Source organism: Cordyceps javanica, chromosome 3, assembly GCF_051103115.1.
Source record: "Cordyceps javanica chromosome 3, complete sequence".
NCBI classification, from domain to species: domain Eukaryota; kingdom Fungi; phylum Ascomycota; class Sordariomycetes; order Hypocreales; family Cordycipitaceae; genus Cordyceps; species Cordyceps javanica.
Genome location: NC_139297.1, coordinates 850,395 through 878,219, shown reverse-complemented (window position 1 = coordinate 878,219; position 27,825 = coordinate 850,395). Strand labels below are relative to the sequence as shown.

Here is a 27,825-nt window from a genome sequence, read left to right as displayed (position 1 = left end):
AGCTCTGCCCTTTTGAGGGTGTGAGAGGGGCGCACCGCATTCCTTCTCCCCAAAATCGGCCGGGTGTGAGGAGTCTCCACGAGGCTTCAAATCGCGGCTACAGCACCTTGTCGTTTGCAATGCTCGCGTGGCGCTGACACGAAATACCGGCTTGATGGGGTTTGGATTTGGCGGCTGAAATGCAACTCTCGCGGCATCGTCCCTTTGATTCTTGTTGTCTTTTCATTTGTCTTGTACATCTAGTTGTTGGTTCTCGACGGAGCCGAGTGTCGCCGCTGATAGAACCCGGTGGGTCGACATACCACGTTCTTCCCGGCCGCACATCTATCTGCGTGCAGAAGCTCGCGCACCAGCTCATCTGGATCCTCCATGGTATCACGCCTCAAGCAACCTGTCCGCCATGGTGATGTAGTCTTTGATCGGTAGCACACGGAACTCAGGCTGCAAGAGCGTCACCCAGCCAGCCTGTCTCCTCAGAATGAAACCCAATATCAACTGACGGCCAGAATATGCTCCTTTAGGCCCTTGCTTACTTTCCAGCCGTATCGCTTCTTAAGCGCTTTTCCGTTTCTTGAGCCTCGCAATTGTGCAGTTGCGAACCCTTTCGAGTCTCGGTGCTGGGATCCGCGTTCTCACACATACTGTGGCTTGCATCCTCGTCCTGTTGGCACTCGCTCTGGACACGACTAGTAAACACTTCAGCATCATTTTTGATAGTGAATATATCGCACATGAGAACGAATACAACAAGGAAAACATAGGTTGCTACCAGAGCTGTAAAGCCACTGTGAGTTCAATGCCTCCTGGAGGCCATCATATTTGCAGCCCATTTGCAACTTCCGCACCAGGCCTAGTATTGTTTACTTTGCGCATCCATATTCTGCTCTTCTGTTTGATCACCCAAGAAAACAGCTCAGCCGCGCTTTCCCGGGACAATGTCGTATAGCCCAAATGTCGATTCTCGTGGAGGAGGCAGCTCGCCCACGACCTCCTACAAGCTCTTCCCATATCATTACCTAGAAGAAACTGCCCCACGGGAAATTGAACGGATCCATAGTTTACAACCCCGGCGGGCTTCATCAAATTCATCTGGGTGACGACTTTGACTGCCAACAGTGCCGCATAGTGCACAAGCTGGGTGGGAGCGACTACGCGACTGTACAGGCATGAGTGGAAGAGGTCTTGAAAAGTTTGCCCAAGATGGCAGAGCATGAGGCGGGGTTGCCGTCCGATCTCTTGTCTGCAATTATGATGCGGAACCGACGGCACGTTCGACAGCTGCTGAGTTGTTGGTTCCATATGGATGGCCTCAGTAACAGGGGTCCGTATAATCTTTGGGTCCAAAACCAAGTTTTTCGTATTGAAAAAAAAAACTCAATATATATATTATGATTTTGCTAAACCTCGATTGAGTGACTCTGCCTTGTAGAGGTAGTCAGACGTAGGAGATGGGAAGACAAGGTCGGCCTCACGCTTCCGGGCGGCGCGCCTGTGACGCGTCTAAATAGTCGGCACCCCGCGGCGCGCGGTCGCGAAACGCTGACCCTTCATAACTCGTCCTCTCCGCTCCGCTCCGACATGACGACATAAACGTGCCGCGGCCCATCCTCGCCATTGCAGAAAAAAAAAAACGCTCTCCTCTCCATGGACGACAGCGAGGACGGTCAGCGCCGCATCGAGCTGGCCTCGGACAAGGACTTTGCCTTTCTCATCGCCAACGTTCGCGCCGCGGCCGCCGAACACTTGCACGCCGCGTTCCCTCCGCAGAGCAACGGCGGCGAGGACGAGCTGCGCGACGAGATTGAGGCCATTGTTGATGACGTACGCTATTTTTTTTCTTTCCCTTTTATCCCCCCCTTTACCGTAATCTCCTCCCAATCTAACAAAACTCCCCCCTTTTTCTTTAGTACATTGACCGCACATTCACACTCGCCGCGCCAAACCTCTCCATCAACGGACTCCCCGTCAAACCCGCCGACTTTATCAAGCCCGCGCGCAAGGCCGGCGCCGGCGGGCGCAAGTCGTCCATCCCGCCGGTGCTGCTTCCCGAGGACGGCAGCGTCGCGTACGAGCCCTTTGACGCCGACAAGCGGCAGCGCGTCGCCGACCTCGTCTCCGAGGAGGAGCGGCTGCTCGAGCAGGTCGCCGCTATGAAGCGCGCCGTGCCCGCCGACGTGGCCGCCCGGATGGCCGCGCAGCTCGACGCCGCCGCCGCGCGCGACGAGGCGCAGCTGCAGCGCGGCCTGGACGCGGCGCGCGAGCGCCGCCAGAGCCTACACGACAACGACGATGAGGATGCCGGGAAGAACGGGTCGGCGCTGCTTCTGGCGCCGCTGCAGAGGCAGGAGGGCGTCGAGGAGGGCTTCCGTGGCGCCGTCGCCGCCCTGGGCAGGCTCAAGAGGGACATGCCGAGCGTCGTGGCCAAGATGGAGCGCGCACGCGTCGCGGGCGAGTATGTGCGCGATGCGCAATGACGATGAATGTTTTCGCTCTTTGGCAAAACGGACTAGATAACGACAGTCACGGCGGACGAATTTTTTTTTTTTTTTTTTTTTTTTTTTTGGTTTTGGCTCACTTGATATTTACGGCGCATCGGTAGGGGCAACGAGCTGTGGGAAAACAGTCTACGTGTGGCGTTGTTTCTCTTTCAGCAATATTTTCAGTACACTGTACATACATGTGTATGAGAGATTACTCTCCAAACACCGGCTCGAGTTCAGTACCGGCCATCTTGTATTCTACCAAAAGACAAGGCCTCTAAATGCCAAAACAGTAGAATCCTATCCCATTCTATCGATTTCGCTGGTTAATTGTTGAAATATTCTTTATTCCCTTTCCTCCCTTTTTGTTTCGCCAGAAGCATTCTTATTGAAGAAAAAAAAAGAAAAATGACAACTGAACCCGAAAATAATCAACCACTGCTTTTTTTTTCTTTTTGTGTACCAGGTCAGGATCGACCAGTCTATCAACTTCCACATGTCTCCACGCCAGTACACATGCCCTGCGCTATACAACTTCATTACCACTGCTCGCTAAGCTGACAAACTTACAACACACACAACTCCGTCTCAATGCCAATAGATCAATAGAAAGTCAAGATGCTACGCGGTGGCTGCCCACTTAAGCAGTGGCAGTGGCGGCAGCAATCTTGTCCTCCTCTGCAGGGGTTGCGACGGCCGCCTTCTCATTGTCGGTGGGTTTGGTGATGGTGGAGGGCTCGTTATTGACGGCCGTTTCCCACTTGGCGGGACGAGCCCACTGGGGATCCTTCCAGGGGCCGGCATCGCTGTTCTGGCAGCCGCCGGGGCACTCGCAAGTGCCGCCAAATTCCTTGGGAAGAGACTCGGCGGGGACGTGCTTGAGCAGCTCAGACTTGTAGCCACCGCCGAGGATGTGAATCTTCTTGACGGTGACGGGGTCCAGCCAGCCCTTGACGACACTCCAAACGGTCGAGAAACCCCAGGGGGCATTGATGAGGAACAGCTTGCCCAGGCGCTCGGGGTAGTAGTTTTGCGAGATGACCGAGGCCTGCTTAACGTATGAGTAGACCGAGGGGACCTTGGTCAGGGTGACGCCCTTGAGGTCCATGACGGTGCAGCAAGTCTCGACGAGGTTGTCAACTTTGCGCGAGCAGGCGGGCAGGCGGGGATCGGCGAGGCGCTCGTATTCGACGGCAAGGTTGTGCAGCATGCGCTCGCCGGTAGTGATTTTGTACATGGCGGTCAGGTCGATGCCACCAAGCGTTTCGATGTAGATGGGGCGACCATCCTGCGAACTGATTAGTTGTCGTTCGTCGCGCATCTCTCTCCCCGCCAAAGGTGTCCGGCGGGGGGCAGAAGAGGACGTACATTGTCAGTCTTGTGGTAGAACTGCTGGTAGTATTTGGAAATCTCGGGCTTCTCGGGGTAGTCCCAAGTCGCAATGGTGTTGTCGAGGTCGGTCTCTTTTCGCCACTTTTCTGTGTCGACGAACCTAAGATTGACGTGTCAGTTAGAGCTGCTGTAGACGCAGACAACGCCGAAGAGTTGGACGATAAAAAACTCACATCTGCTTAGCAAGGGCGACATCAAACTTGCGAGCGCGAAGGAAGCGCAGCTGAAGGAGTTGTTAGTCGAGTTTCAAGAACAATGTGCCCAATACGTCATATATTTGAATACACACCAGAGTCAGCGTGTCGAGACGGTCCGTCAGGCCCTCGGCCTCGAGCATCATGCGCAGTTGGTGCACCTGAGCAATCTGAGAGGCGTCGAGGTGTCCTGCATGGCCACTTTGGGGCTCCTTGGCCTCGTAGGGGAAGTCGTAGTGGTCGTATTTGGCGTCGATATCCATGGTGGGGGATGGGAAGGATGGGAAGAGTGCAATCGAGGGTATTGATGCAAAGGAGCAAGAGGGAGGGGCGGAAGAAGGAAGGCAGAAAGTCGGGAGGAAGATTGATAGCTAGAAGGAGAAGGAGAAGAGAAATGTTGAAGAAGAAGAAGAAGAAGAAGAAAAAGTAGAAGGGTTGGTAATGAGGAGGAGACAGATTGAGGATTCGAAAAAGGAGATTGGGAGACGAGGCGGAGCGAGGCAACCCAGCCAAGTGTTGAGTGCAATCTGCCCATGGCTTTGTCTACGTATCCCGCATTCTGATTCGCCCAAATCAAGGTTTTTATGGGTACTTTGCTCACTCCATCGTCCAAGCCGCCGAAACCCAAAGAAAGAAAATTCCTGTTTTAGCGCTACTCAATAATTTTCAAATGGATAGTCATACATGCAACAATGAACATGATAACCTGATCTGGTTAGCTGTGATGTTGACGTTGAAGGAATTTGTAATACAAATTTGTTGGTGTAGAGTCCCGTATTGTGGCTGAATTGTGGCTCGTTAGAGAACCATGTGCAGACCATGTGGCTATGTGGCGTCACCCCGCCAACTGTGGCTTCATCACCGCTCACGGGTGTAAATACAGGAGACGCTGTCCTGAGGTCCATTTTTGTAAGAGCTACCAGTACTTTCTCCAGCGTCTTCGTCACCACGTTTTACCATCTGATCCGTCATGAAAGTAATCTACCCGCGCATGAAATTCAACTTTGGGTGCATTGGCTCTATTTCACCAGCTTTTTTGTTTTGTTTTCCAATTTTTGAGTTCAAACGGTACCCCAGACTTGCGGTTCAGGCAATAGGCTATCTAGGCGCGAGAACGCACTCCGTCGGGTTAGCCAACGAAAATCCGGCGCTGTGATACCAATCAATGGGAATGTAATTGGCTATTAACACCTTTAGTAGAACGTAAAGTAGACCAATATAGACACCAAATCATGTCTTAAATCAGTGCGCACTATTTTGTGGCCAACATCACATGTTATATGGAATTATCTAAGGTGCTAAACACTACCTTTTTGCCATAACTTTATTGCCTGCTTTGAAGATTTCGTAAGCGGATGTTGTAGGCCAAGTATGCGTTGGCAGCGAGAAGAGCACTGATCCATTAAATCAAGTGCCTCATTAAGACGCCCAAGGCTTTCCAAAGTGAATGCTAAGTTATGTATGCTATCTAGCGTGTCGGGATGGTCCGCCCCAAGCTTCATCTTACGAGTCTCTATCACTTGTACCTCAAGCCTCTCCGCCTCGTCCCATCGGCCCTGGTTCCAGAATATCGACGCCAGGTTAGACATGCTGGTTAGTGTGTTAGGATGGTCCGCCCCAAGCTTCGTCTTGCTCGTCTCCATCACGTGTACCTCAAGCCTCTCTGCCTCCTCCCATCGGCCCTGGTTCATGTATGTTGTCGCTAGGTTAGTCATGCTGCTTAGCGTAGAGGGGTGGTCTGCCCCAAGCTCCGTCTTGCGAGTCTCCATCACATGTACCTCAAGCCTCTCTGCCTCCTCCCATCGGCCCTGGTCCGAGTATATTATCGCTAGGTTGCCTATGCTGATCAGCGTGTCGGGATGGTCCGCCCCAAGTTTCGCCTCACGAGTCTCCATCACCTGTACTTCAAGCCTCTCCGCCTCCTCCCATCGGCCCTGGTTCCAGACTGTCGACGCTAGGTTGCCCATGCTAAACAGCGTGTCGGGATGATCTGCCCCAAGTTTCGCTTTACGAGTCTCCATAACCTGTACTTCAAGCCTCTCCGCCTCCTCCCATCGGCCCTGGTCACTGTAAGTCACCGCTAGGTTGCCCATGCTGGTCAGCGTGGAGGGGTGGTCCACCCCAAGCTTCGTCTTGTGAGTCTCGGTTACATGCAAAAAGCAGCTCTCAGCTTCACTGTACCACCCATCGAAATACGTTAAAAGACCAAGCTTCCATACAAGGCTCGTTTCTTGTTCAACCGCCTTTCCTGTCAAGCCGGATTGAAAGACACGACGCGCATGCGGTAAGTATAGCCTCCACACATTTATGCTCTCATAGTACCCAGCCGGAACCACGGCATCTAACCTTGTGACTGCCTTGTGCATCCATAAGCTAAATGTCTTTTCGTCTTGCTTTAGCCAGTTCCGCATCGCAAGATGTACAAGACGGTGCATATCGAGGAAGTCCGTCCTCGGTTGTACGCTGACAAATGCGTACGCCTTCAATGTTCCTAGGGCATCAACTTTTTCTTTCTGTGACTTCCCAGGCGGCAAAAGAGATTGTGGGACATCTTTAGGATCAAAGCAGGACATAAGTGACAAGTACTCAACTGCCACAGGATCCGACCGCCGGATCTGTGCGAATGAAATGAGCCAAGTCGTGGCCACAGGGTCTTTCACCGTTCCGTAGCTCCCTTCGTCCCCAAACTCCTCGCTCAGAAGCTCGACCACATCTTCCTCTTGTTCGTTCAGAAGATCGAGATATTTCTTGACAGAAGACGTATTCGCGTCAATATATGCAGCGGCCTGGACAATCGCCAGTGGCAAGTGGCAAAGTTCCTTAATAAGTGCTTGGCCTTCTTCATGCCTCTCTGGCACTTTTTGGTTCAGTCGGCCATATAGGAGTTGAAGGGCAGTGTCGTCGTCCATTTGCGTAACTTCTTCTCTAAGCCCGCCCGACGATAGTCTGAGAGCAAGTTTTTTGTTCCGCGTCGTGAAAACCACACAGCCCTGCTTGCTTCGCGGTACACATTCGAGTAGGCCCTGCCGTTCATCCTGGCTCCCAGTGCCTGGGATCCACATGTCAAAATCATCGGCATTATCATAGATCAGCAACCATCGACCGGCCGAGTCCTGGCTGAGGTGACGCTGCACGAGTTTTTTCACGTCAGATTTTTCGTCTGTCACATCTATTCCCAGCTTTTCTGCAGCATCAATATATGCTTGTCGCAGCCGGGCGGTGTTGTTTGTGGGTATCCAGATAACAGAGCATTGGGTGTACTTCTCTCGGGTCCGATATGCTAGCTCGAGAGCCACCTGCGTCTTCCCTACACCTCCTAGCCCAAACAGTGCGATTTTTGAAGGCTGTTCTTTAGCAAATAGCACCGCTTCTAGCCTGTCAAGCAGCGAGGCACGCCCAACGAAGCGCAAGTTCTTCTCGAAAGGAACCGTCCAGCAAGGTTCATGTGAATCTATGGATGTATTAGTAAAAAGCTCAACTGGACCAACATCACGCACTTGTCTGTTGGCTCAATAAACGAATGGAGTATTCCTAGGCGTTGTAAGCTTGAGCCAGATAGCAATTTGGGATATCATCTTACGCGAATGACAGCAAGAAATGTGGTGGGAGTTCCGTCTATTCCAAAGTTTGCATTAGTCAATATGCTCTTTCCTTTGTATTGCTAAGAAAAGTCTCAATATACACACTCTGCTTCTGTTTAAGATTCAAGACGCAGTCTCGCACGCGCGTGATCTGAGCTGTGTGATCAAGGTAGCTCTCCGTCGCTGCCTCCATGGTCCCCTGTTGGTCATATTCTTCTAGGCCGACGCCTTCAAGACCATGGTCAACATTGAAACGAAAGTAGCGCTTAAGGTCGTAATGCTGCCTCCACCTTGCTATAAAGCGCGCTTCTGTCTGTTCGGTTTCAGTCACCATTCTGACCAGGGTCTTGGACAAAAGTTTGACCATTTTCTCCTCGATGGCCTTTGTTCCCAGATGGCCCGTCCCTATTGATAAGAAGCATTTGACCTGCGGCATCAGCTCCGCTGTATCAGCGCACCATATATCTGACGCCTCTCGCTCGACTTGCTCGACGGGGTTGTTTGCTCCGAGGGCGCCGTCGACGAACTGGCGAGCGCCGATGCGCACAGGGTCAAAGAAACGGGTAGCGGCTGAAGTGGCAAGAGCAGCGTCAAGGATGGTTGCTTCAATGCTTGCCTTGCCTGGCAAATCATAGCTTCTGAGTCTCGTAATGTCGCTAGTTTCCTTTGCAGCAGCGCATACGAACCTACTTAGTGTTAGTGTGTGGAATATCTTGTCATGATGCACGGCACAACCGGCACATACACCCGGCAGCCACGAGATTGCCCGTCGTTAAAACGGTCCATGGGGGAAGCCCCACTTTGACTTTGATTAATCGCTCGTTCCACTGCGGATCGAAGCTTTTTCGAGTCAAACTGTGCCTTGACATTTCCCCTGAGAGAGAAAGGCAGCCGGCTCGATTTCCTTTCAAACACGCTCTTCATTAGATTGACGTACGTCGAAATGCACTCGTCGACGTCCATTTCGAGTCGCCCAAGCATGATTGCAATGAGGCTAGTAGGTCAGCGTCGAACGATGGTTGGCGACAGTCTCAACTTACCCACCAGTACTGGTGCCCCCGATCAAGTCGAAAACTTGGCAGGGTTTCGCAGAGGGAAGACCAGTCTCCTTGCGTTTATGGTTAAGCCGTGCCATGATGCCTTTCAGGATAAAGAGCGTTGACAGGCCACGGACCCCACCGCCGTCGAGCGACAAGAGGCAAAGCCCTTGGCGGTCAACAGGGTTTGGCTCTCCGGTTGTAGTGTGCTCCATCGCTGAAGCGATTTACTCTATCCGTTAGATATCGCGTAGTCGAGGAAGGAAAGTGGATTGGAGAAGAATCGTCAGAGTAGCACAACAGGGAGGCAGTCGGATCAGCTGAACGGGAGGGCGGGGAAGGATCGTGGGCGATCAAGGCCCAATGATTTAGAGTGCGGCGCAGACGTGACCCGCCTGCCGCCCGAGTTGGGCAGCAAGTCGCCGGGCGCCAAGCGCAGCACGTTGATCGTGTCGCCTTTACCACACCAGTTGGTGAAGTATTTTGGTATATAGCAGTTCGATAGATCGTTTGTCAGACATTAGCTGTTCCATGTCCCGGTGTACCACCTCCGACGTGTCCACCAGCGGCTCGGTAGCGGACACAGATGCCGCGCTTGGTTGTCGATTCCCCGTATCTCGGTGGCTTCTCGTGCATTTGATCAACCTTCAAAGTGTATGCCTTCTATAGTGCTGCCGATGGCTTCGTCTGTGATTTTCTCCTGACCATGTGGTTTATTGAGACCTCCCATAATTCGGTACGTTTAATTTTTGAGAGATCTGCAGCCATAAGTGTACAGAGCATACTCGGTGCAGTCGAGACGAATGACTAATTCCGGTCGTTGGCAAGAGCCATGGCTGCGACAGAACAACTTATGCAGTGCATAAGTATTCTACTATGTATTAGCGCTGTGGGGGCCAATCTTCAATTCAATTGTCTTTTGAAAAAGTGGAGGGCCGTTTTGCCCATGGCTTTAGTTCTACTATTAGTTCTAATCTAGCTACTGAGTAGATAGACGCGGATTACACTTGCACAATGCGCTAGTCTACTTAACAGCTTCATGTGCCACACACCCACTTTCCTCAAGTAGGTGTTAGAGCGCAAAGTGGTCACCATACATGACTTCAAAAAAAGAAACGATTCCAGAACCTTGAGTATCGGATATCTCGAGTCGCCATCTAACCGTTCTTGACCAGCTCGGTCATCAGACGAGATTCGGTCCTGCCAGGAGAGCCAAGTAAATAGCCGCCAATAGGACACTTTTCTATACGCACCGTTTGTACTCCGGAGTCCGTACCGTCCGTAGTCCACCTCAGTCCAGTCTCATTTCTCCCTCCACAATCCCTCAATTGCCAGCGTCTGTCGCAGAAGTCGAGTTTCGAACCTCGATTTTTCCACCGGCAGGCCGTCAGCTGAGCGTATTTCGTTTTTCCCCCCAATAAACGCTCTTCAGCACTGTACCCCTTTGCTGCCTTGCAGACAACCGGTACGTCTGCTCCAGCGGTTCAATCTATCCGAGCATCCACAGCAAAAAAAAAAGGAAGCATAGGGAGGGGGGCCTGCTTTGGAGCTCCGCAGTGTGCTTCGTATACTGTGTTATCAGGACCTCAGTGAGTGGACCGCTGGTCGATGTTATTGAACCCCGGCCCAACTTGCAGGGCTCCTGCCCACCAATATCGGGTTAAATTACTACCAGTAAGTCATCCTGCAGAATGAGACTTTAGCAATGTTTCTTGACGCCGATTTTTTTTTGGTTTTTTTTTCTATTGCTCTTCTTCCTTATTGCTCAGGGGAGCGCTCTATGGGTGACTGTTTTGCAGTGTTGCAGCCGACATCAATACGACGATAACTACTCCGTAGCTTCATCGTAAACAAGTATTTTAAGTTGAACAACACATCGCCAAGTAATAGACCGCGAAAGTGTACATTTGACTCGTGCGTCGGCGGGCAGGTAGTCACGCTGGGGGGAAGGTGACCGCTTCCGGGTAGGCTTGTCATTTCTCAAGTCGTCATTTTCATGGCAACAAGAACGAATATTCCGATGCCCCGTTGTACAGGGTTTATATCTGAGACTGGGAAATTGGCCACCGCAGCTATAGGTCTACTGAGCACAAGAACTTCAGAAGCTATAATGTGCTCGAAATAGTCTCCAGTTACTTTTCTCTTATCCTGCTATTGCATTGTACTCGAGCATCCATCCTACGATTGCGCAACCATGGCATTTATTCGCCGCATAAACATCAGCTGGCCGCAGCTCAACATTACCGTCACGGCCGAGATGCGCGATGACGTGAACTCTACCTTGATTGACTTGCTCTTTGAGAATCTACCCTATCGCTCACTCCAAAACCACGCTCTTGTATCTGGAGACCACCTCTACCACCTGGTGCCAGCGGAGAAGCTCATTGTAAGTGGCACAGAGTCCTACGGCTCCATCGTGACCAAGCAAAACAAAAAAAAATACTAACCTCGGCACTCCTGGGCCGCTTCAGTACGCTGAACCAGACTACAAAGTCCCGGACCGGACCACCGAGCCGGACGGCACGATAGCAAGGCCAGCCATCATCAAGGCACGACCGCCTAGCGCCGGTGAGAATGGTCACAGTCTTGCCAATCATCTTCTAAGTCGCAAGATTCTCATGATGGAGGAGAGTGCGCATTTTGTTGCGCATTTGCCATTTGTACTGTATGACTTCACAATATAGACTGACCCTCGATTAGCCGATGATGTCGGGATATCTCGTACAGAGTAGGAAGCGACCGTCTGGCTCATGAACTCGCTCTTTACCGCCCTCCATCATTGTCATAGTGGCCGCATGCCGACTCTTGCGATGCAGCAGGTTTCAAGCACACGCTACCACAGGTCAGACACTGAATCAACTGCCAATGTCAAGAACGCAGCCAGGTAGAGAAGCTACCGAGCAGTGGTATTGGCCGACTCGGGACTCGGAGCCTGTCGACCGAGAGGTTGACCGAGATGCTCTACGGCGCCAGTATGGAGACTGGGGTAATAAAGAATCCGCCTAGCAGCCCACGCTTAGCAGCGGGGAAGCTGCCTGTACCGACCCGAGACTCGTTACGACTCCTCGGCGGGACTGAGGCGGGATTCTGACTCGACTGATTGGCTTCCAAGATTGGGGCAATCAACGCTCACCCCATTCATTCGGAACCAGCCTGGTTCCAGATACATGCAAGTGCCCTCCGTGACCCCGGGCACGCTAACTGAACTTTATCTAGCCACGTGTGGATGTTGCGGTGTGCATACCCCTTTTGGTGCAGCCACAAGCCCTTACCGGACGCACACCGTGGCAAATCTCGCCAGCAGACAAGCCCAGATAACCGACCGACTCCATCTAAGTAGGTTCAGCAGCAAGCCTGAAGGTTTGCCCGTCCCATAGGGGTACTGATAGCCTGCCACTCATTCAGGCCACCGTATTACAACCCTCCAGCAACGAACCTAGCTAGGCCAAGCACTAGTTAACCCTGCAGGCTGACGGGCGCTAAACTGGTTCATCTTTTCCAGGTTCCCGCGACAGATGAAGCCCAAATCCGCATGTGAGACCTGCAGGTCTGTCTCCACCGATCTCGTATAACTTCCTCCCAATGCTCACTGGTTTTAACCTTTGTTGCAGGAATCGCCGCCGAAAATGCATCCGTTCTCAACAAGGTCTAACGTGCGACTATTGCGCGGAGAGGGGACTGGAGTGCAACCTCAGCTCCGAGCTCACGTCCCGAAAAGATGGCTACGAGCCCATCATCCCGTGGCGGTCGCACGCCCTCACGCACAAGTCCAAGCTGCTGCCTCCGACTGAGCTCTGTCTCGAGCTGATCCACCTCTACTTTCGCTACATCCACGTCTCGTTCCACGTACTGTTCCACAAGCCGTCGTTTCTAGACGCTTTCCACAGAGGGACGCTACCCAGGATCCTCCTGTTCGCCGTCATGGGCATGTCGGCTCGCTTTTCAAAGCACGAAAGTCAGGTCGAGATACCGCCCAGGGAGCGAGGCAGACGTTTTAGCAAAGAAGCGGAACGCCTGCTGGACCTGCACGACATGTCTCTCACAACCATTCAGGCTTGTTTACTGCTAGGCGCTGCTGCTGTGGTCGAGGGAGAAAAGGCGACGGAGTCGGTCTACTTCAGCGTCGCATGTCGCATATTACTCTTGATCGACCTCCCCAACATCCATGCATCTACCCGCATCGAAGAGGAAGTCAACCGAAGAGGTCAGTGCTTGGAGAATTCTTGTGCTCATCTGCTGCCATTAGACTAAAAATGCGTAAATAGTCTGGTGGACCGCCTATGAGACCGATACTTGGTCGTCAACCACGGTTCGGCTGCCAAAGATGTTGCCTTTTCGTAATATCCCCTTGCCGATGGCCGAGGATACATTCCTAGAGCTCTCCTTCACCCAGCCGCCATTGGGCTTGCCAGCATCGCCCCCAGGAGTCTTTGATCAGCTACCGGCTCCATCGCCGGACTCACTGTTGGCTCAGGCCATGACAATCGGCCTCACGCTTTCGAAAATTGACGAGATTAATTCTCGGGCAGCTTCTGGAGGCAACCAATACGTTGACCTCATCCAAGATGTGGACTGTATCTGGCGTGAACTTCACTACTGGCAATCTCACCTACCAGCCCAGCTGGTAAATACACCGGCGAATATTACGTACTGGTCCAACAGAAATCAAGGGAATATTTTCATCTTCCTCCATATGAACTATTATCACCTTTGCCAGCTACTATTCTACCAGTTCATCTATCCCAGCGTTCACGATGCGAATTGCCCCCCGCTAGCAACCCAGTTCGCCGCCCGATGCCGAGAGGCGTCCTCCGAGCTGTGCGAGCTCATGCATCTTGCCAGCACATCGCCTCGCACCGAGCTTCTCAACTCGCTTGTCGGTCATGTCCTGACCATTGCGTCAACTGTACAGCTTCACATCTTGCTGTTCGGCGAGAAGGAGGCCGATACAAGAAACGCCCGTCGGCTGCTCGAGCGAAACTTTGAGCTTCTCACACGCCTGGAAGCCTACTGGCCGTGCATTGACATTTCCTTTGCTAGGTTTGAAGCTTTTCACGAGGCATGCTCGCGCTCCCAAGACGGCTCGCAGTTTCGAATGGATAAATGGATGCTTACATTTCTGCTCGAGTTCGCGACCTCTGTTCCCAAGGACCGGACTATAGATACGAACCATGATATTATTCCCCACAGCATATGGCACAATATCATTAACGAGTATTAACATCTTGGGCGGCGCGTTGAGCCGGACTGACTGGTGTTTCATATTGAGAATTTTAAATTGACTTTGTATTTCCACCATCACGCAGCGCTGTGACATTCATTTTATCTGCCCAAGACACTGAGTAAAGCGGCCCATCTCAAGTGCTTAGAATGACTAGGCCGACCCCATCATTTACCTTATTGACTCACCCAGCAGCAATTTCATCCCCAAAGTTTTCATTGGTCCTCCATAGGCGTTAGTCCATTGCTCCCCACAACTTTAAATCCTTGGAGCAGCGGAAATCAGGCGGGAATGCAAGGCGGGATTCGAGCGGGGAAAAGTCCTGTGTGATTGGTGTGACTCGTCTTATTCCCTCCACGAGGAGCATTGACATGACTGATTTTCCGCGGCGCGATTCATTGGAAAGAGGTCCTTATTTAGACTTGTTCATTTTGTATTTAAATAGATATACCATGTTCTTTTCTTATGATACTCTGTCTGGGGTGTGAGCTCTGACAAACTTCAACAGCCAATCGACTTTTTCGCAACTAGTTGCTTCGCTCCGAGCAACGCCACTGCCGACCCTTCAAAACACAAAACAGAAGAGGAAAAAAAAAAGACAATGAAAGCGGTGAATCAGGACGATAGTTTTCTATGTGGACACCATGAAGCAGGCCAGGAAGGTAGGCCTGACTACGCCAACCAAGCAGTCTTTCGACGGAACACGCTGCCACCTCGATCCTATTGGATTCCAGAAACGGCGCAATCTCTCAATGGGAGATGGAATTTTCACTATGCCGGCAGCCCCCTAGAAGCTCCCGATGTGGACAAGTGCCGACCGGAAGCGTGGCCGACAATTCCGGTCCCGGCACACTGGCAGCTCGAGGGCTATGGCCGGCCTCAGTATACCAACATCGTGTATCCATTCCCGGTGGACCCTCCGAACGTGCCAGACGAAAATCCTACCGGAACGTACGCAAGATCCTTCATGGTTCCGACTGAGTGGGATGCCAACTCACAGCTGCGACTGCGGTTCGATGGCGTTGACAGCGCCTACCACCTCTGGCTCAACGGTCAATTCGTCGGGTACGCCCAGGGAAGCCGCAATGCCGCCGAATTCGACATCACTTCTCTGGCACGCCGCGATGCGGAGAATCATCTCCTGGTTCGTGTTTACCAATGGTCAGACGGTTCGTACATTGAGGACCAGGATCAATGGTGGCTATCAGGTAGGCACGCACAGGACGACGACGCGTCGATTCCATTCTCATGTGTCATGGAAAATAACAATAAAAAGGCATTTTTCGCGACGTCCATCTTGTTGCATTTTCGTCTAGCTGCAGACTGGAAGACTTTTTCATCCGCGGCGACCTGGACTCTGCGTACCGGCATGGTATACTTCGAGTGACCGCAGATATCCATTGTCCCCACGGCGGCACTATTTCTGTCGCCGTCCGAGAACAGATCAAAAATGGTGCCGCTGTCGTCTGTCGCCAAGAGCAAGATGTCTCTCCGTCTACCAAAAATATAGAATTCCTCATCAATGTCGATAATCCATCCAAGTGGACTGCCGAAACCCCCCATCTGTATGAAGTTGACATTGTATTGACGTCAGGTGGGGAGTCCGCCAGCGTTACGCATTCTACTGGCTTCAGAAAAGTTGAACTCAAAGATGGATTGATCAAAGTCAATGGCAAAGCCATCAGGTTCCGAGGAGTTAACCGACACGACCACCACCCGCGGTTTGGCCGTGCAGTCCCAGTGGACTTTATACGCAAAGACCTGCTTCTGATGAAGGAGCACAATATCAACGCATTACGCTGCGCCCACTACCCATCTCATCCTGCCCTTTACGACATGGCCAATGAGATTGGCTTGTGGGTCATGGATGAAGCAGATTTAGAATGCCATGGATTCGCAGAGGTTGTAGCTGACAACACGGCCGAGTGGGACGGCAGTGAAGATGCATATCAAGAATTAGTCACCACAATATCCGGGGCTGCTAGAAAATATCTCAGCGACAACCCTTCCTGGAGAGCCGCTTATCTTGATCGTCTAAACCAGCTTGTTCACAGGGACAAGAATCATCCTTGTATCATCATCTGGTCGCTGGGAAATGAGTCATTCTGTGGTCAGAACTTGACTGCAATGTACGATGCATGCAAGCGTCTTGACCCTAGCCGGTTGATACATTACGAGGGAGATACAGATATGGGTACCACAGACATGTACTCCTACATGTATCCTGCGTTGGATGCACTGGTAAACAGGGCTTTGACAAAGGGAATCGATGCTGACGGAATAGCATCCAAGCCGCTCATATTGTGTGAGTACGCGCACGCCATGGGGAATGGGCCTGGACTGTTGGAGGACTATGAGGAGATCTTCCGCAAGTATCCTCGTATCCAGGGCGGCTTTATCTGGGAGTGGGCAAACCATGGCCTCGAAACCACAGGGCCCGATGGGAAAACGTTCCACGCATACGGCGGTGACTTTGCTGAAACAGTACATGATGGAACCTTTGTGATGGATGGACTTTGTAACAGCGAGCATAAGCCTATGCCCGGACTCGTAGAGTTGAAAAGGGCGTATTCGCCAGTGTCGCTTCGGCTCGTTGGCAGGAGCCTTGCCATCGAAAACCGACATGACTTTGCGGATCTCAGCCTCTTCAAGTTGACAGTCGACCTTCACGAGCTTGGTTCGAGGTATGTCACAGAATGACCGCAAGCACTTGGATGAGTGTGCTCAGCATCACTAACGCGGTAATGCGATCTAGCGCGAAATTGCTCGTCACCAGTTCCATTACTGTTCCGCAAGTCGCTGCTGGTACCACTGGTGCTGTGGAACTCCCGAGCACAATGTTCGACCAGATATCTGATGCAGAATTACTTCTGACAGCAAGCTTGACGCTATCAGAGTCTACGGTATGGGCCGACAGCGGCCATGAAGTTGCCTTTTTCCAGCACCCCATCTCGCCGGCAAAGCTCCATCTTGCGCGCGAGATACCGGCGACACTCCTCAGGCCCAAGATTGAAAGGACGAGTCATTCGTTGACAATCACAACCGCCAAGTCCACCTTTGACTTTAGTCGAGTTCGTGGATTGCTGAAGAGCTGGAGGTCAGGCTCTGTGTCCGTTTTGGCCGAGTCAGCACCGTACAAGGGCGCCATGACACCAGGCTTTTGGCGCGCGCCGACGGACAACGACATTCGCGCGGCAGCGCCTCACTGGAAGTCGCACGGCGTGGACAAGATCTCGACTCAGCTGCGCCGCCTGGACCTCGATGAAGGCGACGGCACAGGTGTCTTGACTCTTGCGACGCAAACATTCATCGGGCCAGTGTCGTTGGGTTGGGGCTGGAACGCGACCACCGTATACCAGATCAAGTCGGACGGTTCGGCCTTTTCAGTATTCATCTCTCTTGATGCGCCGATCGGGGCCGCTCCAACGCATCTTCCTCGAATGGGATTCGACGTCTCCGTGCCCTTGGACCTCCACCATGTCGAGTGGTGCGGGCGCGGCCCGGGCGAGTCGTACCCGGATAAAAAGGACAGCCAACGGATCGGCATCTGGAACGCGGACAGCATCGATCAGCTGCAGACGGTATACGACGTGCCGCAGGAGAACGGCAACCGCACCGACACGCGATGGCTGCAGCTCCGCGCAGGGGACAACGCAACAGCGCTCCGCGTGCGCCGAACTGGTGGACCGTTTCCTTTTGGACCGGACGGAGGCGACTCCGTCATCCCTGCCGCCCAGGAAGAAGCGAGGAGGCAGCAACCGCACGACAGGCTCTTCAATTTTACCGCGACAAGACACGCAGCCGCAACGCTGGAAGCGGCCGGGCATCCACACGAACTCACCGAAGAGGACTTTATACTGCTGCGGCTGGACGCCGCCGTTGCCGCCGTTGGTACAGCTGCGTGTGGACCTGGGCCGCGAGAGGAGTTTTTGGTGCGGCCCACGAAAGCCGGCTATGGGTTTCTCTTTGAGTTGCAATAGTGCTGTGAAAAAAATATATAGAGTGGCACAAGACAGACGCCTAGACTCGTCGCAAGGATAAGAGTCCCCAGGGTTTCCTACGGCGTACGCAACGCAACAACGAGGTCCTACTGGCTATTTATTCCACGCGAAGAATCACAAACTAAGATATCTTGAAAGTGCTGAAGAAAACTAGAAAAAAAACGATTGAATCAATGTCATTTATTAACAAATGCAATATCAAGGTCCAAGTACTGTAGTTTTTCCTTCTCTGAATTATTCTTATAAAGACAGGGTGAGGTTGCCTCCACTCTTACAAAAAAAAATTGGCGGTAGAGCTACCACGCTCAAAAGTCATCTCAAGTCTACCTACCTTCTTCGCTGCCTTGCCCTTTGCCGCCTCATGGCAACAGCACTCAATTCACCACTATGCGCTCCTCTCCCCTACGAATCTCCCTCCACCATGCCGCCCGTCACATCCACAGCAGCGTAGCGCTGCCCCGACGGCCGACGCGGTGCTTCCACCAGACGGCGACGGTCTACCTGCCTCGCAAGCGCAGCTTCTTCACCTCGAACCCATACCTATCCCAAGGCGGCGAAGACTCCAAGATTTCGCCGTCATCATATTCTTCTTCTTCTGCCGCTACGAACAGTGCCACCGCTGCCGACGCCTCCTCCTCCTCCTCCTCCCCGACGAAGCGCAAGCCTGCCCGCGTCGCCACCACCAAGAACTCGCTCCGGCGCGTCGCCATCATTGCTCAGCAGCCGAAACGCCCCGGCGGAAGCAACAGCCCCGGCGGCGCCAGCGGCAGCAGCACCGGCAGACTTGCCGCCGCCGGCGCGACCATCGCCTCTACCGAGCAGCAGCAGGATTGCAGCAGCAGCCCTCCCTCCTCCGTCGTCAGCGCCGTCTGCCTCGCCGAGGGCTTCCACATGCCAACCGTGGTGGAGGCGCTGTCCTCGCACGGGTTCGAGACGGACCCGGACGGCACGGGGTTCGACGCGAGCGAGGTGGTGCACGCGCGGGCCGCCAACGGCGGCGACATCTTCGTCTTCCCCTCGGGCACGCTCGTGACGTGGGCGCTGCCGCCCGACGCCGTGTCGCGTCAGCTCCTCCGCGCCGCCGAGGACCTGCACCCGCCGGACCTGCGCGAGGCCGAGGACCTCGACTTCACCTGCGACGCGCAGCGCGAGACGAGCATCCTCCGGGGCGAGCTCGTCGTGCTCGGCACGCGCCGCGAGCAGCTGGCCAACGACAACCACAACAGCAGCAACAGCAACAATAGCAACAACGGCGCCGGCGCCGGCGACCGGCTCGACACGACGCTCGCCAAGATTGCCTTTTCGTCGGGCCTCGCGCGCAGCACCAAGCTCGCCGTGCTCGAGACGGCCCTGACCTCGTACTTTGAGAGCACGCGGCACGTCCCCGCGCTGCTGGCCCGCGGCGGCGCCGTCGGCGCGCCCTTTGGCCGGCGCTTCATCCTGCGCAAGACGGGCGAGCTGCTCGGCCTCCGCGCGCGCCTCAACCACTACTCGGAGCTCACCGACGCCCTGCCCGACATCTTCTGGGACAGCCGCTCCGAGCTCGGCCTCGAGGGCTACTACGAGCAGGTCGGCCGCGCGCTCGACGTCAACGTCCGCATCCGCGCCCTCAACCAGAAGATGGACTACGCCCAGGAGATCGCCACGGTCCTCCGCGAAATGTCCAGCGAGCAGCACGGCACGCGCCTCGAGTGGATCATCATCGCCCTCATCGCCGTCGAGGTCGTCTTCGAGATGCGCCACATTGTGCGTGAGTGGACGCAGGAGGAGCAGGCGAGGGAGCCGCGGCCGGCGGTGCAGGCGGCTGTAGTGTAAGTGAATAGAGAAGAGAGGGAAAGAAGAGGAAGAAGAAGGAAGAAGGAAGAAGAAGGAAGAAGGAAGAAGAAGGAAGAAGGAAGAAGAAGGAAGAAGGAAGAAGAAGGCATATTTCTGGCGTTTCGGATAGACTTTATTAGATTCATGATACCCTACTCAATTTCACATCGCCCTGCAGGCAATCAACATGTTACCCAGTCGCTTGTCTTTTGAAAAGCCTAATGCAAAAGAGAAATGTGAAGACTAGATTTAAGCAGCTTTCAGGCCCCCTCGCGTCCTGCCATCCAATGCACGATTATGCAATCAGAAAGACGAAAGAAGAACGAAAGAAGAATCACTAAACGCGAGTTCCTTGGTGGCAAGCATATCTCGACTTCTCCTGCAATCTATACACTGAATGCCGACAGCATCATTCACCTCACACCACGGCAGAGAAAATGAAGCCAGCGGGAGGGAAAGATATCAAAAGACGAAAAATAAACACCAATTCCAATCAGCCTAGAATAAAGAGTTTTGCTATAGAAAATCCATTTTCTGTTCCCGCTTAGTTTGCCCTTTCTCAGGTTGTCAATACGCTCGACTCTTTTTTTCAGTTCCTTTGTTAAATTTTCCCTTTCTGAATTCTTCTTCGTTACTTTACTCTGCTTGCGCTCCCCTGCTTCCTCTGTGACATTCATTGTAATATGTTACGCGCGAGTTAAAAATAACAATAATAGTAAACTCCTCTGAGCTCCCGTTTCCTCTTCCTCAAAATGCCAAAAAAAAAAAGTGTCTTGCCTTACAATTGACATTAACCTCGTCGCCTGTACCGATTGAAAAAAGACAAGAAAAAAAGCAAGGAACCAGACCAAAATAAAGAAAAAAAAGGGAAGAAAAAAACACTATCCCATTTTTTGTTACAAAAAAGTACTCCCAAGACCGCCGTAAGAGATTCGTCTACTGTGACGGCGGTTGAGGCGCGGTGCCGGGGATGGGAGGCACCGGCACCGGTGTCACCTTATGGGGAGGCAGCACCGGCGTGCTAGCCCTCTGCCCCGTCGGTGTCTGCGGCTTTGGCTGGTTGGCCATGCTGGCGCGGGCGGCGGCCAGGGCGGCCCCCGAGTAGCCTCCCGGCTGGCCCCCGGCGGCGACGCGGGCCTTGGCCTGCTCCAAAATGCGCTGCTGCTGGGCCTCTGAAATCACCGTGTGGTACCCAGTGAGGCCGGGCGACTGGCTGTATCCACCAGCTTGGTTGGCGCCAGCGGCGTACCGTGCTCCTTGGGCAGGCGTGCCGGGCTGAGCGGTCGGAGTGGCGTACCGTTGCTGAGTCTGCATATTAGGGGACTGGCTGTACATTTGCCTTTGCTGCTGCTGCTGCTGGGCCTGTGGGTGCTGGGCGTGCTGCTGCGGCGTGCCATTTGTATACCCAGCGTAATTTACGGGCGGTGCAACGCCTTGCTGCTGTTGTGGTTGGTATTGATGATAGGTAGCGGCATGCGGGGGGCCGGGCTGTGACTGCGGCGCCTGTGCAAATTGCTGCCGTTGCTGATTTGCGTATTGCGGCATGTTCTGGTGCCCATATGGTGTCTGGGCTTTGGCCAGCTGCGTTGCATACTGGTTACCTGCATACCCGTTTTGCCGCGTGTACTGATTAGGCTGGGGCGGGCGCGGCTGCTGCGGTGTCGCATTGCGCTGCGGCTGGAAGCCAGGTTGAGATCCTGGACGATAGTATTGCTGCGGCTGTGGTGTACGGCCGGGAGTGCCGTATTGTGCGGTGGCCGCGTACTGGTTCGGATACTGGCCTCCAGTACTAGGGGTGCGCTGCGGTGGCGCGCGAGCAGTCTGAGCAACCTGTTGTTGTTGCTGCTGTTGCTGTTGTTGATGTTGCTGCTGCTGCTGCTGCTGCTGTTGTTGTTGTTGTTGAGCCCGCAGGCGTGCTTGTACACCGGCTTCATCCTCTTCCATAGTACCATAATAGTCGTCTGTATGGACTTGTATTTTGGTGCTGATGAGAAGATCATCTAATTGATCGCCATTCAGCTTGGCAACAGCAAATGGCGGGAGCGTCTTGACGATGAGGGCCAGCTGCGATTTGAGCATCTCATACGTGGCCACTTCATCCTCGGACGGCTCTGGGCCCGAGGTGGCGAGCATGTCACCCGTGACCGGGTCGCTAGACTGTCTGTTCTGCGAATTGGGCAGGGTGAGATTACGGATGCGCTGGTAGGACGCCAGCGTCTCGATTAGATCGGAGACTTCCTCGAGAATATCATCGACATCCTTGTCCGCCTTGCTTCGGGTGCCCATGACCTCGTCCAACGAGGGGTCGACGGCTGTCTCGTCCCAGTGATCAATGGCATCCTGAATGGCTGCTTCATCGATCTCATCAGTGGTAGACTTGTTGGTCTGTCCTTTATTTTGCTTGTCGGCGTAGTAGTCGGAATCGATCATACGCTCAAACAGTTGCTGACCCGAGCGCTGCCACCAGATGCGCCCGGCGACGCTGGAAGGCACAATGGCGGCCGAGTCGTCCTTGCAAGGGGCGAACGCAGAAAACGCGCCACGGAAGAGCGATTCAACCTCTAACATTTCGAGTTCGCTCATGGATGGCTTCTTTCCTGCCAAGCTTTCCGCCCGTTCGCGCTGCTTTGGGACAGCCTGGGACGAGGGAATGGCATTGCTATAGTCCAGGTAGTATCCAGAGCTCAACTTCGTGTTGAAGTAGCAATTGGTGCGCGCGTTTGTCGGCTCCGGGTGATAAAAGTCTATGGCGGTTCCCTTTGCTTGTGTCTTTGGTTGCTTGGGCGGGTTCAGAGGGGGCAAGGCACGGTGCGATCCAAACAGCTCTCCAAGAGTCCGTGTAGGCACTTGCTGTGTTGATTTGGTCACTGTGGCAATGGACACGCCCGGTGGCAGAGCCTCGTCAGAAAAGCTGACGTCCTTGGAGGCGGGCAGACTGGAAAACAATCTTCTTTCCTGAGGCGCGAAGCCGACAATAGACAGGACAGATGACCCATCTTGAAAGGCCGTCGCCGGGTCCGGCTGAGCTTCCGGTATGACCTGGGGGTAAGCTTTCTCTTGCGCGGCGTACTTGAGGGCCTTGCGCTTGAATTCCCTCAGACGCAGGGCTTCCTTGGGGTTCTCTGTCGCATCGACATCTTTCAGAGCCGAATCGACGACCACAGCGACATCGGCAGCAACGTCATCAATGGTGTTGTAGGCTTTAGCCGCGAGCTTATCGTTGATAGTGAGGCGCGTCGGGGGCTCTGCGGATTTTTGGCGTTTGGTGTGAGGTTCTTGGTCTGTTTTGGTCTCGGGCAGTATACGCGTCAGGATGGTCTTTTCGATATCGAGTCTGCCATTAAGAGTCAAGTTAGCCATGTTGCAAAGAGAAGCAGGAAGGGTGAAGATGCGGCGACGTCAAGAGGGGGGGGGCAAGCGATGGGGATGGTTGGCCGCCCCAGATCAAGCGAGGCGCTGGCGATTAGAAGAATAGATGGCGACATACGTTATCAAAACCTGGTGGTAGTATTTGAGCAGATTCTCTGAATTTTTTCCCGCCCAGTCATCGGATGCGGCCGTGGTCCCCTGCGGTTGGGCGGCGGGCGCTTGGTCGCCGCCGTCGTCGTCGCGTTTCCGTTTGCCAGAAAGAGACAGGTGGGAGTTGTTGTCGCTGGGGGGGTCGGGCGAGGCCGACGACACGCCGTTGGCAGGCGGCGGCGGCGGCACGGGCGAGGGCTGCGCCATGATTGCTCCGAGTCCTTGACGTCGTGGTGATGGCGGCGAGGTCGAAGCCCGGGGAGCCGTTCGTCGCGATAACGCGGTCTCGCGGATTTTTTTGGCGAAGAGGCAAAGAGGCAAGGAAAGTGGATTTTGGAGGAGTGCGACGCCAAACCCTTTTTCATCAAGGGCGCGCGCGTCGGCGGGCGATGGTACAATTCGCAGAAGCAGCCGAGGGAAGGAAAAAAATTGTAATGCCCGGTGCGTCCGTCGAGACCGGAGATCGAAGGGATTTTTTCAAGGTTGATTGGGATGGGCAATGGAAAACACGGACAGGTTTGCCTAGAGCGGCGGTCTCTCTCGATGGGGGAAAAGACTGATGTGTGTCTGGACGGGCCAGAGAGGCTGCTAGGTAAGAGGTAGGTACGCAAGTACTGAGTAAGTAGGCTAGAGGTAGGTAACACCCAAGGTAGGTAGGTACCTAGGTTACTTAGTAGAGGGTAGTGCTAAGGTAGGTACTACTTGAGGTGCAGGCTCTCCCGTCAGCCAAACAGGCCCTTCTGCTGGCTTGACACCGCCTGAAAGGCTAAAATTGATGCACGTGACATGTTGCTGTCTCCCTTTGCGCCCGCAGCGTTGCACCCTCTACAAGCTGGAGATACGGACTGTCCCGAGTAAATGTCCAATGTTGTGTTTTGGGCCGTTGTTTTTGGTTTTCAATACTCTTGTTTCCTGTCGAGATGCTGGCCATGGTTGGCGCCACGCTAGCTCGTAGCTGTCATGAGTTTGAGCCAGCCAACCAGCCAGCTTAGCAACAACGCTGCTGGCTGCATTACAGAGGCGCTTTAGCTCCACGACTGCCTCGCAGTATGTTACAGGTCCAGCTCCACTGTTACCAAGTCTTCTTTACCTGCTACCAACATGGCAATGCTCGGGTCGCTCGCCTAGGTAGGTAGTTGGCAACTCGGGTACTCGTTCACAACACGTCATGCATGTATACAATTAATCGGAATGTATTGGAGGTACCTTGTATAGTGTACACCAAGGATCGTAAACAAACTGACTTGTCACTGTCAAACAACAAAGCCTCCTCCTCCTGAGCGTTCATTAACGGACCGACTGGTCGGTTATTCCACTACGTACTCATAATGCTAGCCATTACAAAGCATTTACTTGGCCTTGGCCAGACCGACGGCGCCCTTGCCCAGGTCGTAGACGCTGTAGTAGCGGCGGAGGAAGGCATCGCCGAGAATAGCGAGGGGGCCGGCAGGCGGGGGCATGTCCAGGGGAGTAAATGTAGAGACACAGCTGCCACCAAGCTCCAGGATGTAGTCACTGGCGGGTAGGGTGTAGTTAGAGCCGGCTAGGGTGAAGGTGATGTCGGGCAGCGAGTCGCGCTTAGCGCAGTCGATCGTGTACTGGCCACCAAAGCCCTTCTTGGCACCAATCTCCTTGTTGAGAAGCTCAGCAAGGTCGCTGGGAAGGGTGTTGAGCGACGTGCCAGTGTCGAGGATGACGCCGGTGTTCTCAAGCTCAGCAACCTCGTCGCCGAAAGCAATGGCGTCAAAGTCAACCTCCCAATAAGCCTTACGGCGGAGAGGGATATACTCAATCTTGCCCTCATAGTGATCCTTGTCAACACCGCCAAAGACAGCCTCGCTGCCCTCATCCCCGGATCCGAGGTAAAAGGCAAAGACGGGCTCGTCAATGAGCTTCTGATTGATCATCTGATAGAAGGGAGGGACCATCTGGTTGACAGAGATGGTGTCGTAGCCAAGGCCTAGGATGCCGTCGAAGCGGCCAAAGGCGAAGGCCAGGCCAGGCTCGCTGGTGGCCTCAGCAAAGTCGGAGTCTTTGATAGTGAGGTCACCAATGGAGACGACATCGTTGGACACGAAGCCACTCAGGCTACCAGAGCCGTAGCGGATCTCGAAGTCGGTGCCGTTCTTCTTGTACGTGGAGGAGGACGACGAGTCATATGTGGAGTGGAGGAAGCAGGCAATGCTGCTGCACGACTGAGAAGGAACCCAAAGGTTGGAGGAGCCAGTGTCCAGGACGACCTTGAAAGTCTGGGGAGGAGTACCGATGTTGATCTCGGCAAAGTCTGACGAGGTGTTAGCGCGATTCCAGCCCGTGCAGCTCTGACAATTACTTACACTGCGCGTTGGCAAAGTTGGTAACGGGGACAGGGTGGCCTTCCTTGGACTCGACAACCTGGTGGTTGAACATGAGGTCGGCACGGCTGGCAGGGCGGGCGCCAAGGTATTTCTGGCTAAGCTGGTGTGCCTGGGCTTCAAACGTAGCACCGGTCTGCGAGAAGACGTCAGCAATGTTCATCCACGGTGGCATGGCTTCATCATTCAGGATGGCGTCCTGAAGCGGATGAGGTTGAACGCACCAGCTGCTCAGCGAGCGAGATCTTTTGGAGCTTCATCTTGTGAACTCCGGCCTGGGCGGAGCCGGCCAGGGCGGCGGCTGCGATCAAGGCGCTCTTCATGATGGTCGTCGGAAGAGACGGAGCGTAACGATTCAACAAAGTTGTTTACGTTTATTCGTGAACGGGTGTCGATGAAGCGACCGAGTATGACGATGGAAAGAGGAAGAGAGGCAGGATTGTTGCAAGCTACTTGGGCTTGTTGATGACTGGAGTGTTGTAGGATGGATGGAGCATGACGCAGCTGGGGGGGAATGGGTGGGCCAGTGTCGTTATCGACGGGAGGCTGCTTGCGTCTCGTGCCCAACATTTGCTGGGGCCCCGTCCAGAGCTTGCTTGCGCCACCACATTAGCTGCCTGGTAGTACTCAGTAAGTAGTACACCGATGAGCCAGTTGAGCCAACCTCCGTCGACTGCTTCTTTTATTTTTTTGTTCTTTTGGGTCTTCCTAGGTAAGTAAGTACCTTTGCTACCAGCCAAGCTCGCGTGGCGGACAAGGTACCTGGCCTCATCATTGAGTACCTTAGTACTCCGTAGGAACCGAACCTTTCAGCCTTCAACCAATCTCCACCTCGCCACGGCCGCGACCTGCATATCCGGGTACCATGCCCAGGCACCGCCAATGCGAGGTGGTGTGCTCGTCACCACTAGCAACCTGAGGCCGCCGCCAGATCGCTATTCAGTATCTAGGCCGCAGACTATCGATCTCAGACTGGCTTCGCATTTGTCCGTGGTAGTTATTCCGGTCCGGGCAACTTCCAAGGCTGCTGACAGTCTTACTGGTACGCTTTGCCCCGCCCCACGGTCGGGGCGGCCCTCAAATAGTGCCGTGCCCGCAACGGCCTCCAGCGAGATCGAGTGCTGAAACCGGGGCTGTAACGGGTGCGTTCCAGCAAGGCAACAAGACTGTTTTCCCGTCGCAGTCCATAGTAAGGGTTCATTGGATTTTTTTTTTTTAGTCGTTGTGCTCTAGGAAACTGGCATGGGAGGCTCTGTTGCGCTTGGAATCCAGAGAGCGAGTGGGATCTTGAACAGTCGCCAGCTCTAGGGCTCTCACCACTTGTGCAGACCACGATCCGACCACAAATCATGTTGCAAGCGAGCTGTTGAGCATGTCAGGGCCGTCATCGGTGCGACCAGTCAACCTTCTGGCCCCGGAACGTGAGTCAGTCCTGACTTTCCAATCAAAACAGTTTCGGGGCAGATGCGTGCAGCACCGTCTTGAATTGTTCCACGTCCATAGGTCATAGGGCCATGGGTCATAACAAGTGCTTTTGCATGATACCATCTCCTCTTCTCCTACCGGGCCCGGGCTATATCGAGGCTCTGTCGAATTGCGATGGCCTCATACAAGCTGAAGCGCTCTAATCTGTGCTTACTGTAGACGTAATTCCCTCAGCGATCCTCAAGAGACTTGAGCCGCCCTCAGGCTCCGAACTCAGGCTGACTCATGTGTGCCCCTTTTCGTATCTCCAACTTCTCCGACATCTTTAACAGACGCCAATACTACTCACGAAGAAAGGCTGGCGAAAAGAGCATTTGCTCGAATCGTCTCCTTGGCGCCGTGGCCCGAGGCTACTTATTGAGCAGTGTACATCTGGTGGCACCGAAAGGGAACAAGTCATCTCAGACACGACCGGGAATCGAAATGACAGATGCGGACCTTTTCTTTTTTCCCTTCTTGGAGCCAGAGCAAAAGCAATTCCGTGACATGCCAACAAGCGGCGTGTTCAATAATGTGCCTTGTCCAATTTTGGAGACTCCAAGTTGTCGAGAGAGACGTGGTCCTAACCGACGCAGAGGCTCTACGGGCGCAGGGCTGATAAATATAGTTCCTAGGCAGCAAGTAGTTACAATGAATGTTGGACTAAGCTCTATTGATATATGCGTATCCATACGAAATGCTGGATATTGGGAGGCAGTGCAGCTGCTCGTATTCACTCTGCCAAGGAACAAAGACGAAAACAAGAC

At 53.8% G+C, this 27,825-nt stretch overlaps 8 protein-coding genes across 8 annotated transcripts; 4 read left to right on the top strand and 4 right to left on the bottom strand.

Moving 5' to 3' along the window:
• Positions 1-1,644: 1,644 nt before the first annotated feature.
• V2A60_004484 (uncharacterized protein) lies at positions 1,645-2,474 on the top strand (the record flags this gene model as incomplete). The annotated part of the gene is made up of 2 exons (XM_083255803.1): positions 1,645-1,821; positions 1,908-2,474. The coding sequence occupies 2 exons, from the start codon at positions 1,645-1,647 to the stop codon at positions 2,472-2,474; spliced, it is 744 nt and encodes a 247-aa protein (XP_083111929.1).
• A 646-nt stretch (positions 2,475-3,120) lies between these two features.
• On the bottom strand, positions 3,121-4,329 carry V2A60_004483 (CRAL-TRIO domain-containing protein; the record flags this gene model as incomplete). The annotated part of the gene is made up of 4 exons (XM_083255802.1): positions 3,121-3,768; positions 3,849-3,972; positions 4,046-4,095; positions 4,162-4,329. The coding sequence occupies 4 exons, from the start codon at positions 4,327-4,329 to the stop codon at positions 3,121-3,123; spliced, it is 990 nt and encodes a 329-aa protein (XP_083111928.1).
• An 835-nt stretch (positions 4,330-5,164) lies between these two features.
• Positions 5,165-8,899, bottom strand: V2A60_004482 (uncharacterized protein; the record flags this gene model as incomplete). The annotated part of the gene is made up of 7 exons (XM_083255801.1): positions 5,165-5,247; positions 5,574-7,517; positions 7,564-7,597; positions 7,647-7,681; positions 7,753-8,333; positions 8,585-8,641; positions 8,688-8,899. The coding sequence occupies 7 exons, from the start codon at positions 8,897-8,899 to the stop codon at positions 5,165-5,167; spliced, it is 2,946 nt and encodes a 981-aa protein (XP_083111927.1).
• Positions 8,900-10,878: 1,979 nt separating this feature from the next.
• V2A60_004481 (fungal specific transcription factor domain-containing protein) lies at positions 10,879-13,905 on the top strand (the record flags this gene model as incomplete). Its single annotated transcript, XM_083255800.1, has 5 exons — positions 10,879-11,070; positions 11,156-11,315; positions 11,385-11,412; positions 12,296-12,888; positions 12,950-13,905. The coding sequence occupies 5 exons, from the start codon at positions 10,879-10,881 to the stop codon at positions 13,903-13,905; spliced, it is 1,929 nt and encodes a 642-aa protein (XP_083111926.1).
• A 601-nt stretch (positions 13,906-14,506) lies between these two features.
• V2A60_004480 (uncharacterized protein) lies at positions 14,507-17,885 on the top strand (the record flags this gene model as incomplete). Its single annotated transcript, XM_083255799.1, has 3 exons — positions 14,507-15,113; positions 15,182-16,589; positions 16,661-17,885. The coding sequence occupies 3 exons, from the start codon at positions 14,507-14,509 to the stop codon at positions 17,883-17,885; spliced, it is 3,240 nt and encodes a 1,079-aa protein (XP_083111925.1).
• A 408-nt stretch (positions 17,886-18,293) lies between these two features.
• Positions 18,294-19,721, top strand: V2A60_004479 (RMD1 family protein; the record flags this gene model as incomplete). The annotated part of the gene is made up of 1 exon (XM_083255798.1): positions 18,294-19,721. One exon carries the CDS (start codon positions 18,294-18,296, stop codon positions 19,719-19,721), a length of 1,428 nt encoding a protein of 475 aa, XP_083111924.1.
• A 936-nt stretch (positions 19,722-20,657) lies between these two features.
• V2A60_004478 (uncharacterized protein) lies at positions 20,658-23,447 on the bottom strand (the record flags this gene model as incomplete). Its single annotated transcript, XM_083255797.1, has 2 exons — positions 20,658-23,055; positions 23,209-23,447. The coding sequence occupies 2 exons, from the start codon at positions 23,445-23,447 to the stop codon at positions 20,658-20,660; spliced, it is 2,637 nt and encodes an 878-aa protein (XP_083111923.1).
• A 1,142-nt stretch (positions 23,448-24,589) lies between these two features.
• On the bottom strand, positions 24,590-25,917 carry V2A60_004477 (proteinase A; the record flags this gene model as incomplete). The annotated part of the gene is made up of 3 exons (XM_083255796.1): positions 24,590-25,524; positions 25,577-25,730; positions 25,819-25,917. 3 exons carry the CDS (start codon positions 25,915-25,917, stop codon positions 24,590-24,592), a joined length of 1,188 nt encoding a protein of 395 aa, XP_083111922.1.
• Positions 25,918-27,825: the final 1,908 nt, after the last annotated feature.